The sequence below is a fragment of the Mastigoproctus giganteus genome, chromosome 6, assembly GCF_048544385.1.
Source record: "Mastigoproctus giganteus isolate SK-2022 chromosome 6, ASM4854438v1, whole genome shotgun sequence".
Classification (NCBI taxonomy): Eukaryota; Metazoa; Arthropoda; class Arachnida; order Uropygi; family Thelyphonidae; genus Mastigoproctus; species Mastigoproctus giganteus.
In genome coordinates, this window is record NC_143580.1 from 121,413,757 (window position 1) to 121,431,816 (window position 18,060).

Genomic DNA, 18,060 nt, shown 5'->3' on the forward strand with positions numbered 1-18,060 from the left:
TCTTCTTCCAATGGTTGATGGAACACACCGAGGCGGGCAGCAGGCAAACGTTTGTTTATTGACCGTACGACTCTCAGTAAGCTTAGCGCACAATTCAAATCTTTTTCAACTATCGCATAAAATAAAAAAAAAGATCGCGTTAACCGGAAATTTGCATCGTGTAAAGTGAAAAGTGGTATAATTTTTCAAATAGCGTTAACTGAAAATCGCGTTATGCGAGGCCTGGCTGTAACTGGATAGATTCCATCCATCCCAGGTGCCTTTCTTATCTTCAACAATTTCTCCTCCACTTTACTCTCAGTTATTACAAGATTATCTAGCTTACTGCCAGAGTTTAATACACCTCTGGCATTCCCCCTCCCTGAATAACTCCTCCTGTGTGAATGTAGATGCAAAATATTCATTCAGTTTGTTAGCTACTTGAGCAGGATCAACAGTTGAACCATTGATATCAAGTGAACCAATCTGATTCATCCCCTTCCGTCTAGAGTTTACATAAGTAAACAACTCTTTGCTGTTTTTCTTTGCATCCTTTGCCAAAGATTTCTCGAAATCTGCCTTTGCCTGCCTAGCTTTCTTTGTGACTTAGTTACAGACCAGTTTATATCTATCATAGGCTTCTGTGTTACCTGTTAATATATGTATCCCATGCATTTTTTTTTCTCTGCCACATGTCTAATTAGTTCATCTGACATCCATTTAGGCCTAAATCTTGAACAATATTTCTTAGTTGGTATGAAAAGCCTAGTAGCTTCCAAGATTAATTCTTTGAATGCTTCCCATTTTGAATTTGCTGTTGGTCCCACTGTAGTCACCTTTACAAAAGCAAAAACCATTCTCCTTACCCCTGATGGTAATTACCTCTTTGAGTAAATCCCACTTCAGGACACTGTGATCACTGCCACCTAGTGGTTCCTTTATCTGCAGATTCTTAATGCATGAAGAATCACTACTGATAATCAGATCAAGAGTATTACTCCCTCTGGTTGCGTCTCGAACGTGCTGCTGTAGAAAACAATCGTCCAATAAGTCCACAAAAGCCTTGCTAGCATGTGAGTGACCAACCCACAAATTCCAGTCAATCTCTGGGAAATTAAAATCCCCCGTTATAAGACACTCTGATTTACTGGCCCACTCTATTTCTCTGCACAATTGCTCATTATACTCATCAGATTCATTAGGCCTACTCATCTTTCCTTTCCCAGTGCTTATGTCACACCAAACAGACTCAACATTGCATTGTCCACCAACATCAGTTGGATGCATTTCCTTAGATTTTATGTTTCTTAACTAACAGCATAACCCCCTCCTCCCTTCCTGTCCAGTCTATCCTTCCTGTACACATTGTACTCCCCAAATTCCAATTCTGCACTGCTTATGTCTGTGTGACACCACGTCTCTGATATCCCTCTGATGTCTTGACTAACACTTCAAGCTCATCAAATTTATTAACTATACTCCTAGCATTGGTGTACATGGAAGTATACATGCACCTGTTTCTACTCTTAGTAGAAACAAAGCCCATATATTTATATGTTCCACTATGACTGCCAGCAGTCCTGGAAATCCCCATTGCCTTGCTTTCCAGGCTGCTGGTCAATTGCATTTCAATAGAAGCAGTGCAAGAATCACTTCCACCTCTGCCAGTGTCTACTGTTAATCTATTAGTCCATGTATCTCCCAAAAGCTAGCAGTTTTCCAACCCACCTAACTCTGCCTCGATAGCATCAGCAATTATTCTTGCACCCTTTCTATTTAAGTGTATCCCGTCTCTGTAGAAGCAGTCTCTCCTGTTAACAAGCACAGACCAGGCTGAGAAAAATTCTACTGTTTGAGCCCTGCACAATCTCTCCAGAGATGAATTGATTGACAAGGCTCTCATGATATACTCCCTCCTATCATGTCTGGGCAGAATTGCAGACACTTTCAAATTCAACTCTAACTCATGGCTTTTTTTTTTTTTTTCAATTTTTCGTGTATATGACAAAGAAAGAACAAATCAGATTTGGACCCTTGTGTAATGGGTGTGGAAAAGTTTAGACAACCCAACTGACGTTGTAGATGAATTGAACAGGTACTTTTCTTTGATATTTACAGAAGAGCCTTTGTGATAAGGAGAATCTGTGTGAGCAAAGCTGGAAAGCATAAAATTAATGATATTGAAACTGTAGAAGATTATTAGAGAAACTTTCAAGCCTAAAGGCAAGTATGGCTCCTGGAGTTATTTTGAGGTATGCAACAAGAGAATGCATTGCATTATTAGGATAAATTGGAGGGCATCACTGGACTCTAGAGATTCCCTTGAATTGGAGAAGTGCCAATGTATTATTAATACATAAAAGTGGCTCTAAAAGTGAAGTTCATAACTACTGACTGGTCAGTCTGACCTCAGAGGCAATGATCAAGAGTGCAATACAGGGTCAATTAAATAGAAATAGAATTCTGAATGAAGGAGCATAGTTTGTCTAGGGAAAATCATGTTTAACTAATCTGGTTAGATGGATTGATAGTCACTCATCAGCTGGATGTAGGAAATTTTCATTATTTACTTGGATTTCAGGAAACCATTTGATTCAGCCCACGTGACTGCTACAAACTGGAACTTGTTAAAATCACAGGGAAATCCTTAGATGGATTGCAGGATGGCTATAGGCAGAGGATTGTGATTAATGGTTATTTTTCAGATTGGACTAAATGATACTGACATTTAGGAAAATCACTGAATGATTTTCCTAAATGATATTGACAAAGGGACACAAGGCATCCCTTTGTCAATATCATTTAGGAAAATCCTGCAGATTAGGTAGAGTAGTTAATAATCAGTGCCAACTTAGATAGACTTCAACAATGGGCATAAAGTTGGTAATTGTAAGCTTAAATGTCGCCAATTGTAGTGCTTCCACTATTTTTATAAGGTGCTGGCTGGCACGCCAAATTTGTAAGCCCTTGCTTTTCTTATTTTAATTATAATGAAAATGCTTACTTTAATTTTAGGTAACACTTGTTATCTTTTGGGACACTGACTGCATCAGAAAATTTCAGGATTACTTATACCTTTTGCTAGAGATTGAGTGAGGCAATGAACAACACCTGATAAACTTAACCTGTTTAATTATAGAACAAACAAATTTATACAAATATTTATTCACAACTTTTCCTGCCGACTGGGCTAGCCGGGTGGGTAAAGCGCCTGCCTAGCAACCCAAAGGTCGCGGGTTCGAATCCCGCCTCGGGCTTGGATCAAAGTACTGCAAAAACCTTGGGAGGTGCATTATGGCCACAGAAGCCGATGCGCCAATAACTACCAAATAAAAAAAAAAAAAAACCAACTTTTCCTATTATGGAAGTTTTCCAAACAACGATTACAACAATCTTCTCAAATAAAACAATTACAACATTTCCAATTAGATTATCTCTTCTGTAATCTAATTGACAATCTAACTAGAGGTTTCATTACAATCTCAAACTTGTTAGTCCAGCTGTTCCCTAGGCTAAACAAACTAATAGTACTTTAGGACTCCAGAATACCTTTTTCTTTCCAAATAGAAATTTGGAAAGATTAGAAATAATAATACCAAACAGTACTTACAATAAGTAATATTTTTCAGTGCTTTAGGATCAGCACCTTGACCTTCCCACACCTTCTGTGACGACTTCCTCATCTAATATATCCGGCTTTTTAATTCCTATCTTCCTCTCGACTCACCACGATTCCTCTTTGCTGCCTTGAACCTAGTTGACTGAATAACCCTTTTATGTTGGCTGGAAATTTCTCCTTTCTGAAATCCAGCAGAAAGCTTGCCGCTTCCCGACTGACTATCTACAATAATTTCATGACTACTTTGGTAAAACCAGACTACTTCTCCTGAAGTCTTCCTCACTAGCACTTATCACTCCCTCTATCATTAACTCCATTACTAACTTCACCGTCGCCACTCCCTCTATCATTAACTCCATTACTAACTTCACCGTCGCCACTCCCTCTATCATTTTAGTATTAGTAATGGCTGCATGGTGCAAGAAAGCCTATGGCTTATGCTGCACCAGCCAAAAAAAAAAATCCGAACAAAACAATGATAAAAAAAAAAAAAAAAAAAGGAAATTAAACCTATCATCCTATGCACTTCCCTTACCCGAAAGTACTATCCAGATGACCTTTGAATTTCCCCAAACTGTCGGCCTCTACCACCCATGAAGGCAACTTATTCCAGTAATTTATAACTCGCTGGCTAAAATAAAACTTCCTGCAGTCCAATCTAAACATTTCCCCCCGTAACTTGAATTTATGTCCCCTAGTTCTAGCATCATTTATAATCTTGAAAATTTTGTCCTCATTCATTTTACTGATGCCTCTCAGAGCCTTAAACACCTCAATCAAATCTCCTCTAAGGTGTCTAGTTTCCAAACTCTGCAACCCACATATTCAAAGTCTTTCTTCATAAGGACGCCCTTTTGCCGATCTCACCAGGCGAGTTACCCGTCTTTGCACCCTTTCAAGAAGCTCGATGTCTTTCTTTAGGTGCGGTCTCCATACTTGAACACAGTATTCCATTGTATTGCATTTAGGATTATTCAAATTAAGGATTCCCTTTGTTCTTCTGCTGTCTTAGTGAACCAAAATAGACTCACTTTGGACTACATATGCTGCAAATCATGGGAGACTTTGTTCTAAATTTGACGATTGTCCTGTTTAAATCCTGAAGAGAGAGTTTTATTTCCAGATACCCTTTGCTGAAGATATGGCTTTACAAGATCTAATCATCACTACTGCTTATAAGATGGTAAAATTGTGATGATAGAGATCAAAAGCTGTTTCCTGATTGCAGTAAGGTCAGGTATCTACGATTTGTCTGTTGGATGGCTGAACCCACTTCATTTTTTACAGGTAGGCTGATAGGCAGCATTTAAAAGCCTGCACCACTCAACAATTGCAGTTTGATTAAATAGAATTATTCTTTATTATGTAATGCACTTATTCAACCAGAAAAAACAAAGTCCTGTAATTTATTTGTCAGTTCTGTTGGTAAATTAGACTCATTAGCATTAGTAGAGGCATTTGATGCAAGAAAGCAAGCTTATGCAGCATCAGCCAAAAAAAAAAAATAAAGTAAAATAAATAAATAAAAAATAACCACTTCCACTTCACCCCTCTGTTCGTTCAAAATACCTGTCCAGCTGAGCCTTAAACTTATTTAGGCTATCAACTTCCACGACAAGGGATGGAAGTCTGTTCCACCTACCAACCACTCGCTGGCTAAAGGCAAATTTCCTCACGTCTATCCTACACCTGTCTTTCCTTTAGGCCCTCTCAGGTGATTATTCTGAGCAAGAGGAAGAATCCCATCAGCATTGAGCATGCTTAAACCATTCAAGGCTTTATACACCTCTATCAGATAATCTAGCTGGTGCCTAGTCTCCAGACACTGTAATTTGCAAAACTTAAGCCTTTCTTCGTAAGAGCACCCCTTTGTTCCATTCACTAATCTTGTTGCCCTTCTCTGTACTCGTTCCAGCAGCTCTACATCCTTCTTGAAATGAGGCCTCCAGACCTGTATACAGTACTCTAGGTGTGGCCTGACCATCGCCTTATACAATGGAATAATCACCTCCTTATCCCTGCTGGAACAATTCCTGTATATCATTGACAATACTCCATGAGCTACTCTTGCAGCCCGTCTGCACTGCTCAGAGAACTTCATATCTGCCTGAACAACCACCCCCAAGTCCCTTTCATTCTCTACCACTGTCAGTGTAGTACCACAGAGTTGTTACGTTGCTCTGGGGTTCCTGTTTCCCATATGTAGTACTTTACATTTGTCAATGTTAAACTTCATTTGCCACCTCTCAGCCCATCTGCTCAACCTTTCCAGATCCTGTTGCAGCAGCGTAGTGTTCTTGACAACCCTGCCAGCCTTCGTATCGTCTGCAAACTTGGACATTAAGCTTGATATACCATCATCAATATCATTTATAAATACAGAAAACAATAAAGGACCCAATACTGAACCCTGAGGGACTCCACTAATAACATTAGTCCATGATGAGCAGTGTCCATTAATTACCACTCTGTCTTCTTGCCCCTCAACCACCCCTTTATCCATAGCAGCAATTTGCCTCCAATGCCACACTGCTCCAATTTGTGCAGCAGTCTTCCATGTGCAACAGTATCAAAAGCCTTTCTAAGATCCAAGTATATAATATCAAAGTTATTCCCTGCATCCAGTTCTTTTGTAACTGCATCATAGTATCCAATCAAATTGGTCAGGCAAGACTTCCCCTTAACAAAACCATGCTGTGTCCGAGCTATAACTGAAGTCTTGTCTAGATGATCCTGCAGTTCTGCTTTAACCAGTGCCTCCATTAATTTTCCAGGAACAGAAGTTAAACTCACAGGTCTATAATTACTTGTGTCAGCCTTTGATCCTCCCTTGTGAATTGGGGTCACACCTCTGGCATTCCCCTTGTTGAATAACTCCTCATGTGTGAATGTCGATGCAAAATATTCATTTAGTTTGTTAGCTACCTGAGCAGGGTCATCAACAGTTGACCCATCGATATCAAGTGGACCAATCTGATTCATCCCCTTCCTTCTAGAGTTTACATAAGTAAAGAACTCTTTGCTGTTTTTCTTCGCATCTTTTGCCAAGGATCTCTCGTAATCTGCCTTTGCCTGCCTAACCTCCTTTGTAACTTCGTTACAGATCAACTTGTATCTATCATAGGCTTCTGTGTCACGTGTTAATTTGTATGTATCCCATGCATTTTTCTTCTCTGCCATATGCCTCATTAGTTCATCTGACATCCGTTTAGGCCTAAACCTTGAACAATATTTCTTAGTTGGTATGTAAAGCCTAGTAGCTTCCAAGATAAGTTCTTTGAATGCTTCCCATTTTGAATTTGCTGTTGGTAACATCATCAGTTGATCCCACTGTATAGAATTTAAATACTGTCTCAGTCCATCGTAGTCGCCTTTACGAAAGCAATACCCCTTTCCTTTACCCCTAATGGTAGTTACCTCTTTGAGTAACTCCCACTTCAGAACACTGTGATTACTGCCACCTAGTGGTTCATTTATCTGCAGATTCTTAATGCATGAAGAATCACTACTGATAATCAAATCAAGAGTATTACTCCCTCTAGTTGCCTCCCGAACATGCTGATGTAGAAAACAATCATCCAATAAATCCAGAAAAGCCTTGCTAGTGTGTGAGTGACCAGCCCCCAAATTCCAGTCAATATCTGGGAAATTAAAATCCCCCATTATAAGACTCTCTGATTTACTGGCCCACTCTATTTCTCTGTACAGTTTCTTATTATAATCATCAGAGTCATTAGGCCTATAGCACACTCCTACTCTCAATTTTGATCTCCCAATGCTTATGTCACAACAAACTGACTCAACACTGCACTGTCCAGCGATGTCGACTGGCTTCACTTCCTTGGATTTTATGTGTTTCTTAACTAATAGCATAACCCCTCCTCCCTTCCTATCCTGTCTATCCTTTCTGTAGACATTGAACTCCCCAAATTCCAGTTCTGCATTCCTTATATCTGTGTGACGCCACGTCTCTGAAATCCCAACAATATCTGCCTTTGATGTTTTGAGCGATACCTCAAATTCATCAAATTTATTTACTTTTTTTTTTTTTATGAGAACCCCAAACACGAGAGGTATTATAACCTATAGTACTTAGTACCGTGCTTGGGTTGGAGGTTGAGAACACGAAAGAAGATATTTGTTGATATTGGACTTGAACTTCATTAGATTGTAATTTTCAGGAAATACGTATGAAGGAAGGTTGTTCCAGAAAACGGCAGTTGAATGAATAAATGAGGAAGATGAAAAGTTGGTTCTGTGGGTTTGAAGTTGGACAGTAAATGGATGTTGGCTGGTGGCGGCACGTGTTCGGACTGTTTTGAAAGCGAGAGAGGGAATTATAGAAGCCAATTCAGAAGAACAGTGCCCATGGAAGTATCTGTACAAGAGGCATGCAGCAGAAACAGTGCGTCTATATGAGAAAGCGAGTGGAGAGACTGTTAGAGATGAATCATTAATTAACCAACCTGCCCTCTTCTGAATTGAATCAAGAAGCCTGAGAGAGGTTTTGGGGGCACCACCCCAGATTTGGGAACAATATTCCATGGCAGGCCGGATTTGCGATTTATACAGAGTGAGCAGCTGGTTGGGAGAAAAATAACGCCGAGAGCGAAAGAGAAAACCAAGTTTTTTAGATGCAGAGGAAGCAATATTTGTAATGTGCTTGTGCCAAGAGAGATTAGAAGTCAGGGTAATCCCCAAAAGAGATATATCATTTTGCCTAGAAATCGGAGTGTCACTAAAGATAAGCATAGGAGCAGAAGAATCCTTTTTGCGAGATATAAGACAAGATTGAGTTTTAGAAGGGTTGAAATGAACTAAGTTGTCTTTGCCCCACTGGAGAATTACCTGAAGATCGGCATTTAAGGAATTGGCAGCAGATTTTCGAGAACTTGAAGCTGATTGAGCTGGACAAGGTTTCTCAAAATGGAAAGTTGAATGCAATGTGGTATCATCGGCAAAACTATGGATAGGATTTCCAGTCAATGGAAGAAGGTCATTGATATACAAGAGGAAACGAGTGGGGGAAAGAACTGAACCTTGGGGGACACCGGCATTAGTGGAGAAGTTAGAAGACAGAGAGCCATCTACCATCACCCTCAGTGAGCGATCAGAGAGAAAACTGGATAACCAATTACTAAAAACAGTTGGCAAACCATAAGATGGAAGCTTGTTTAGAAGACCTTTATGCCAAAGACGATCAAAAGCTTTTGAGATGTCAAGAGCAACTACTTGTGTTTCACCAAACCTTTCCATTGAATTAGTCCATAAATGGGTAACATAAGCCAGAATATCACCAGTGGATCGACACTGATGGAATCCATACTGGCGATCGTTGATCAGACAGAAGGTTTCTAAGTAGTTTAAGAGTTGGCGGTTAATTGATTTCTCCATTACTTTAGAAAGAGTAGAAGTAATTGCAATGGGACGATAATTGGATGGGAGGGATTTGTCACCCTTTTTAGGAACTGGCTGGATATGAGCAAATTTCCAAGCAGAAGGAAAAACACCTTTGGAATAACAAAGTGAAAAAACGCGGCAAAGAACAGGAGTAAGTTCAGGAGAACAGGCTTTGAGAACAAGTGGAGAAATACCATCGGGACCTGCGTGTTAGGAATGGCGGGAGGTGTTTTACCAAGATCATTAATACATGAGCTCAAAGAAAAATGGGATGCTAGCAGGTCAGCTTTATCCTTGGCTGAAGTGACAACAGAACCATCTGGTTTGGACAGAGGTGGGAGCAGAGATGGGCAAAAGTTGCGGCCAATAGCTTTGGCAAGAGACCAGAATGCTCGGCTACCATTACGGCAAGAAGCAAGTTTTCTACTCTTAGCCTGTTCAAACTCTAGTTTGGACTGATTAATAACTGCTTTACAATTGTTGCGAGCTTTGGTGTAGGCAGAAAATGAAACTGAAGAATTAGAAACAAGCCAATTACGATATGCAATGTTCTTCTCTTGGACAGCCTTAGCACATTTATTGGAAAACCAAGGTTTAGATAAAGGACGAGATTTTAAAGTGGAGTGTGGGATAAAGGATTCCATTCCTGCAAGAATAATTTCACTGACACGATCTGAGCAAACGTTGACATCAGAAGTTTTGAAACAGTAATCAGACCAAGGAAAAGAAGAAAAGAAGTCTCGCAGGTCATCCCATTTTGCATTCTTGTAATGCCAAACAATACGAGGTTGGGAATAGCCATGAGATAAAGGTTCCATTGGAGAAGAGGCAATCACCAAGTTGTGATCTGAAGTGCCTAAAGGACCTCTCACTTCAACCTTGTACTTAGAAGGGTTGTTTGTGAGAAAAAGATCAAGCGTATTGGCTGTATGATTAAGATTGTCCAGTATTCTTGTAGGTAAATGAACAATCTGTGTTAGGTCATTAGTAATTGCAAAAGCCTCAGCATCTCGACCTGCTGGGTCGGTGTGACTAGAAAACGGAAGCCAGCTGGAGTTCTGAACATTAAAATCACCAAGGAAAATTACCTCACTGTTAGGAAAGTTGGACTGGAGAAAGTCAAGTTGCAAAGAGAGGAAGTCAAAGAGCTCCAAGTGATTAGTGGAGTTGGGAGAACGGTAGAGACAACAGATGAATTTTACACAATGAGGTAGAGAGATTTTAAGACAGAGAAGATCAAAGAGAGGAGATTCCAAATTGCCAAGTCTCTGACAGGGAATATCAGAACGGACATATGCACAAGTACCACCTTTGAGGCGAAAGGAATCATACAGCAAATAATTTGGACATCTGAGATGAGCAGTAGTTGAATCAACTGATAACTGAGATTCAGTCAGAAAAAGTACATGGAGTGTGGAAGACTGCAAGTGGAAATGGACATCGTTGAGATTAGAATTGAGACCACGTATATTTGTGAAATGAATTAGGAAGTCCTTGGGAGGTTTAGATCTTTTCGCAGATAAGCTTGGTCTATTATTTTGACAATTCATGGTGTATTGAATAGTAAGAAAAAGTGGGTGGGACATGCTGTATGAAGTAATGAAATTTTTGGATATGGCGTACATGTGGTAAGAATATACCCAGATCCTTGACATAACGTGGCCTCGACAATGCTCCCCGCATACACACTACTCGGACTCCCTCCAGTCACCATCTGGCAGAGTAGAGGTAGCAGGATTATACACTAGCTGATCCGGAAGCTTCCTAGAGAGTTACCAATAGGTTCAGTCCGGTGTACTAACTAGCGGCCGGCCTGCGAACACCGTTTTAGAGCTGTACCCTCGAAATGTAAGGAATATTGGATCTCGCCACGACATTCATCATAACCTCAAAAATCATCAATCATACTGCATGATGGAAGGGTCGGCCGGAACTTAGCTCTAGAGACTAAACATGGGTTGCACCACTTCAAGCCTCCAATACGCAAAATGGTGGTATTTCACCGGTTGATGAGCGTCATCTACCACCTAGTACTGCCTGGTAACATAGAGGGGCGGCGTTCCTCCATGTGGTGTGGGCGCCACACCTCGACCCCTGCTTACGTTGGTTCACACCTGGGTGGTCACCCACCATGTACTTGTGCATGAAGGTTATACCCAGGATTACTAACAGTCCCACCATCGTGAAGGTGCAAGCAGAGGATTTGGCTGTCATAGACCGTCCGGACTTCGCCGAAATTGGGTCCACTTTTACTTGAGTGTCACCCGAATATCAGTTCCATCAGCGTTTTAGACTCCCAGGTAGCAAGAACAGCTTGTCTGGCATATCTGAGAGAATGTCTATGACAACCTCAAGGACTTAACTCCTAGCATTGGTGTACATGCAAGTATACATGCACCTGCTCTTCCTCTTAGCCACCCTAACACAACCCATGTGTTCACTTGTACCCCCATGATTCCCAGCAGTCTCTGAAATATCCTGCATCTTATTTTCCAGGCTGCTGCTCATTCCAATTGAAGGAGTGCAAGAATCACTTTCTCCTCTGCCAGTGGCTACTGTTAATCTATTAGTCCTTGTATCCCCCCAATCTAGCAGTTTTCCGACCCACCTAACACTGCCTCGATAGCATCAGCAAACATTCTTGCACCCTTTCTATTTAAGTGTATCCCATCCCTGTAGAAGCAGTCTCTCCTGTTAACAAGTTCAGACCAGGCTGAAAAAAATTCTACCCCTTGAGCCCTGCACAATCTTTCCAGGGCCGAATTGATCGACAGGGCTCTCATCATATACTCTCTCCTATCGTGTCTGGGCAGAATTGCAGACACTTTCAAATTCAACCCTAATTCATGGCTTTTTTTCATCAGTGACCTGTACTTGTGAAGTAATTCTGCCGGTCTCCTACTCTTAATATCATTAGTGCCAACGTGTACAACTATATCACCTTTTGTGCCCTTAAAAGATGATATCTGCTCTACAACGTCATCAACCTTTGCCCCTGGCAGACATACCCTGGTCCTGTTCCACCTATCCTTTTTACAAAGCATGTTTCCCTGACAATAGAGTCACCAACAACTACTAGTTCCTTTGGGACCAGCGCATTCTGCCTTGCGGGTTGCCACTGTGTTGCGCGATGACCAAGTGCAAGCTCTGGCATTGGTGTGGGCAGCTGACAGCTTGATGGGCCCCTCACTTGTAATCCTTCGAGGGTATCCACCCTGTCCTTCAAGCTCTCATATAGGCCCATAACAACACTGAGTTGTTGCCTGATTTCCTTACACTCCTTGCATCGCACACATACAAAGACATCCGCCATGGCAGTATCATGTCCCATACCTGACTGCTCCACAAACATCAAGCAAATAGTGCATCTTAAAAGGCTGTGATTCAGAGGGCAACTGCCCCCCTCATTGCTCCCCTGAATGTTTCAGTAACAAGTGTTATCTACGAAATATTTACGTTTCAGTAACGAGTGTTATCTACGAAATATTTACGTTTCAGTAACGAGTGTTATCTACAAAATATTTGTTTCAGTAACGAGTGTTATCTACGAAATATTTATGTTTCAGTAACGAGTGTTATCTACGAAATCCCTTTATATAACTTCCGTATCAAGTTATGTATTAATTATTTATTGTTACTAATTATTTATGTTACGTAACCTAAGTGGTTATATGTATAGTTAAAATTACAATTTAATTGCCAATGAAGTTCGACAAGATTAATAGATTTTACTGATTAATTTTCCCGTAACAATGGCGACTATTTACGAACGGTAAACACGTGGATTTGATACCCTTTCCGATACTAAGTAATACCTACAAAATCTCTATCTAAGTTACTTTAAACTTAAGTACCGTAAATAGGAATATAAAGCTACTCTAGAAAATAAGTTAATATGTCAATTTAAACTAATAAAGCAGAAAATAAATCAGAAAAAACTTCTCTGTTCCAAGAGCAGCAGAAAGGCACGTCCGCACCGGCAACTCTCGTCCTCAGACTCCTGGGGTCTAATTTAATGATGGAGAAAAACCATCTGAATTTTTTGTCCTCTCAGTCCTGATATTGGGTCAAAAATCATTCCTGTCTAATCTATGGATCAGTTCTCCAAATTGGATTCTGTCAATCTTCCAGTTCACCTTGAAATTAAATCCTTAAATGATTCTTATGTTGGTCCTTCAGATGGGCTTTCAATCTTCTAAATGTAATTTGTTTTCAGCTCTTGCTTTATTCTCTATCATAGGTAAGATTATGAAAATTTTACTGGCCAAGCTGATAAATTTCAAACAGAAGGCCTGATATCAAACTCATAGTATGGTTTTAAGAGTGGTTGAAACACTACAGATGATAATATTTAGTTAAATAATAATATCATTAACAGCTTCTCTTCTACCCATGAGTATTTTCATAGATTTTGATGTGCTTTTGACGTTTGTTGGGGAAAGCATAAGAATGCTTAAAAATGAATATCTTTCATTTTTAAGCATTCTCCGAAAGTTAATCTAGTAATAGTGGCATGTGATGCAAGAAAGCAAGCGTATGAGCTTAAGTAGCATCGGCCAAAAAAATTCATGCAACCATTCCCTCAAAGTTTGTTCTAGCAATTAACCAGCCACTGGTTAAAGGAAAATTTCTGCACATCTATTCTACAGCTATCTCTCCTCAATTTGAATTATGCCCCCCTTAGGTTCGTAATGTGAGCAAGCGGAAGAATCCCATCAGAATTCAGCATGCTCAACCCATACAAGGCCTTATACACCACAATCAGATCGCCTCGCAGGTGCCTAGTCTCCAGCCACTGCAATTTGCAGAACTTAAGCCTCTCTTGGTAAGAGGACCCCCTTCGTTCCCCTCACCAATCTTGTTGCCCCTCTCCATACACGCTCAAGCAATCTACATCCTTCCTAAAACGAGGCCTCCAGACCTGTATGCAGTGCTCAAGGTGTGGCCTGACCATTGCCTTATACAAAGGGATAATCATCTCCTTTTCCTTGCTAGCAAAATTCCTTTATATCATTGACAAAACCCCATGACCTGCTCTGGCAGCCTGTCTGCATTGCCCAGAAAACTTCATATCTGACTGCACAATTACTCCCAGTTCTTTTTCATTTTCTACCATCAGGAGTTAAAACTACAACTCCTAAGTGCAGTACCACACAGTTGGTACGTTCCTCTGGGGTTACTTCTACATCTACTTAGCCTCTATTTTTCGTTCTGCTTACTAGCCATTGGTATAGATACATGGTTAAATTATGTATCTTGTTGGAATCACTGAGATTGTCTGAATTTCCTAAGTTAACTGACATGAACTATTCGTCATTTTCTTTAGAAAGATGCCAGCATACGTAGGAATCATGCCGTGTTAATTTTTACAAGATGGATATGCTACATGGACATGGTCTTCAAGTGTAAACTGTGGATGGTTCAGGAACCTAGTCCCCATTCTGCCATTATATAATGGATCCAAATGTGGAGTCATTTGTGGCCCCCCACAACTGGGGAGGGCAACCTGTATACAATATTTAAAATAAAGTTACCCTGGGATGACAAAGTCAGAGAGAAATTCTCCTACTCATGAAGGCAACAGTCAGCAAATATTCGATGATTCCTGCTCTTCAGAACATGTAATTAATAATCCTTTTCCTTCCTCATCACTTTCTTCAGTGGTGACAAATCCAGCTCAGAATATAGCTATCAGTTCACCTGGTTCTACTGATGTCATTCCTCATTTCACAGTGTTTACTTCACCCTATTTCATTCCTTCTAATAATCCTCTGATACCATTCTGTAGGTTCCATTTAACTCACCCAGGAAGTGCAGAGAGAGAACTCCAGGTTCTCGTTCTAAACCACCTTTTCCACCTGCAACACCTGAAACTTGTAGCATTTCTTCCTCAACAACTTCATCAGTAGTCAAGGGGCAGAATACATTTCCAACAACTAAATCGCATAGTCATAGTGAAAAGCAATATCCTCGTTGTAACAAGAAAAAAGTTCCCTCTACTAAAAACTTCTGAAGATGAAAACTCCAAGCCAGCCTAAAGATCCTTTACCTACTCCTCACACTTCAAGTACAGAACTTCCAATTGTTGCAACCTCCATGACTCCTGCACAGGTTGTTCAAGTGCCAGTTCCAACAGGATATCCTACAGTCAGTTGCCCTTCCCACTTCTAACTACTTCCCAAACTTCTTCACCACATATGATTTGTTTACCTGTGTATCCCTATTCTAGTTATATTTCTTCTCCTGGAGCATCTTCCTTTGTGCATCCTACTCAAGAGGATAATAATCAGATAGCTGAAAAGAATATCCAATTCAACATCTATGATGTCCAACTCTAACACTACTAGTACTATTCTTATGGAAAGTGACAGTTGTTGTTGCCCGTATGGTGATAGTGAAAAAATTGTTTATAATTGTGAACCTTTAATGAATACAATTTGTGTAAGTGACTGTGATGTAGAAAGATTCCCCTGAAGAAACAAATATTAATGAGGTACAAGTTGGTGTCTCTGGTGATGCCTCTACCATACAACCTGTAACTCAGTCTTCAGATAAACTAGTAAGGACAGTGTTAAGTGAAACACTAATTGCTGAATATCGTACACAACCTTCAGTCAGTCGGTGTTGGGCTGATGTTGTTATTATTGTTATTATTAGCCATATGGTGCAAGGAAGCCTGAGGCTTATGCTGCACCAGACAAAAAAAAAAAAAAAAATTCTGAATTACCCAGAGAGAGAGAGAAGGGAATCACCAAGAAAGAGAAGAATGATGATATCCAGCTCAGAACCCTGGGTGTGCCAAGCCCATACTCGCCAGATGTGAGCCCCTGGGGAAAAGAGAAAGCAACTCCTAGAACTAGGACTTTGGAATGCACTCTTGTGGACACACATTTTTAACAGGACCAATGGTGATCAGAATGGACCTCGTGATATTAAAGGGCAAGATAATGTTGGTACTGTGGTTCCAGCTTCTGAAAATGAAATGGCCACCAAAATTAGGAAAGGTTCTTCAAAAGCTTCAGTTGAATCACGTTTCACCATCGCCTCTTCCAAGAGGACTAGTCAATCGTAGAAACTGGTGCTATATTAATGCTACATTACAAGCCTTAATAGCTTGTCCTCCATTTTATAACTTGATAAGGCAGTTACCTCTTGGTCCTGATGTTGAAAAAGGCAGGTCATCAACTCCCATTTTGGACAGTTTGGTTAAACTTATACATGTTTCCAACATTGCCTGCTGTGAAGAACAAGAAGGAGAGTGATGGAGTGCCTTTTGAACCCCTGTATATATATATATCAGATGTTAAGTGATATCAAGTCAGAATGTGTAAAGGGTCAGCAGGAGGATGCTGAAGAATTCTTAAGTTGCATCTTGAATGGACTTCATGATGAGATAGTTGCACTAATTAAAGCTGTACAGAATAATACCCCATGCAATGGTGAAATTGCAGCCAATGGACACATAGAAGATAGTGGTGATGAAGAAGGATGGCATGTAATGGGTCCTAAACACAAAAGCATGGTAATTAGATCAGCCAATATCACAGAGTCCCTTATTTCTGACATCTTTGGTGGTCAGTTCAAGACTGTATTAACAGCAAGTGGAAGTGAGTCTGCATCTATACAGTCCTTCTTTACTCTACAGCTTGATGTTCAGTCTGAAAAGGTGGATTCTGTCTTGGAAGCCTTGAACCAAGTGACAACAAAGGAACCTGTACAAGGTTACACATGTGCTAAAACTAAATAACAGGTAGAAGCCTTTAATTGCATCTGTCTGAGAAAGTTGCCTCCTGTTCTTATTTTGCACTTCAAACGTTTTATCTATGACAAAGATGGCGGGTGTAAAAAAATTATGAAAAAGACAGAATATTCCATATATTTAGAGTTGGGAAAAGAACTTCTTGCTTTGGAGCTGAAGAAAAATAAGCACGTATACTACTACACCTTATTTGCAGTTGTTTACCCTGATGGTGAAGAAGCTGTAAAAGATCACTACATATCTGATATATTCCATTTTGGAAGTGATAGCTGGCTTCGATGTGATTACCGGAACATAACACCCATCACTGAGAATGAGGTGCTGCGCTATAGTCTCCCACGAGTTCCCTATTTGCTATTTTATCGCAGTAGTGAAACATTTCAAAAGAAGTGAAAGCTTTAACTAGTCTAATTTGTTGGAATTAGAATGTGCAACTTTGCTGATACTTGTGTAAAGTGGTATATGTCATTCAGATTATGGTACAGATCAGAATCAACTGTGAAGTTCACCTGCAGTGTGAATCTTCAATAAGTGTGAACTTTGTTCTGTACAATGATTTTTAAAAATGTTGACATCATGAACAGTGCTGGGCTGGGAGTTTCTTTTTTTTTTAAAAATAAATCATCATGTAAAACTAAATAAGAAATGACTGCGTAGATGTAGGTTAGCTCACAAAAGATTACCAGTCATTAAACTTCCAAGAAGATCTGTTCGTTATTCCTCTACTATAAAATAGCTTGAAATGCTGATGATTAGTTAATATTTACTCAACAAATGAAATAATTGAAATTTTTTGCTATGATTGCTTATGTCACTCAAGTTATAGGTCTGTTTTTGTGCCATATGAGTTGGGAGTCTCATTTTAAAAACATTTAAAAAAATGTTTTTTCCCAGCTACTAATGCCTGCAGGATAGCATTAATTGCAGCCTTCAATCATTTGTCAGAAAGGTACCATTAAATGTTAAATTTTGAGATTGCTTATATTAGTGTGTCCATTGGTCTGCAGTGTGGCCTCCCTTGTGTTTTCTTGAATTTGAACTACCTTTATTATTCCCTTATTATTAGTAGTAGTAGCATATGATGCAAGAAAGAAAATTTATCAAAAAAAGCACTACCAAAAAAAAAAAAAAAAAAAAACACCCTACCACATGCTGGCTGAAGACAAAACTCCACAGGTCTATCCTGCAACCAATCCTCTTCAGTCTGAATTTATGCCACATCATATGTGTAGTCTGAACAAAGGAAAGAATGTTATTAGTATTGAACTTGCTCATTCCAGTCAAATCTTTAAACAGATCACCT

At 39.9% G+C, this 18,060-nt stretch overlaps 3 protein-coding genes across 7 annotated transcripts in view; 2 read left to right on the forward strand and 1 right to left on the reverse strand.

Annotated features, from left to right (window-relative positions):
- Nucleotides 1–18,060, forward strand: part of Samtor (S-adenosylmethionine sensor upstream of TORC1) — a 500,386-nt gene that overhangs the window by 361,895 nt on the left and 120,431 nt on the right. The gene's annotated exons all lie outside the window — the stretch shown is intronic.
- Nucleotides 1–18,060, reverse strand: part of LOC150084544 (E3 ubiquitin-protein ligase Mdm2-like) — a 366,530-nt gene that overhangs the window by 29,770 nt on the left and 318,700 nt on the right. The gene's annotated exons all lie outside the window — the stretch shown is intronic.
- LOC150084545 (ubiquitin carboxyl-terminal hydrolase 10-A-like) lies at nucleotides 15,916–17,150 on the forward strand. The gene is given in 2 exon segments (XM_090375289.1): nucleotides 15,916–16,255; nucleotides 16,258–17,150. Coding segments are annotated over 2 exon segments (1,233 nt in total).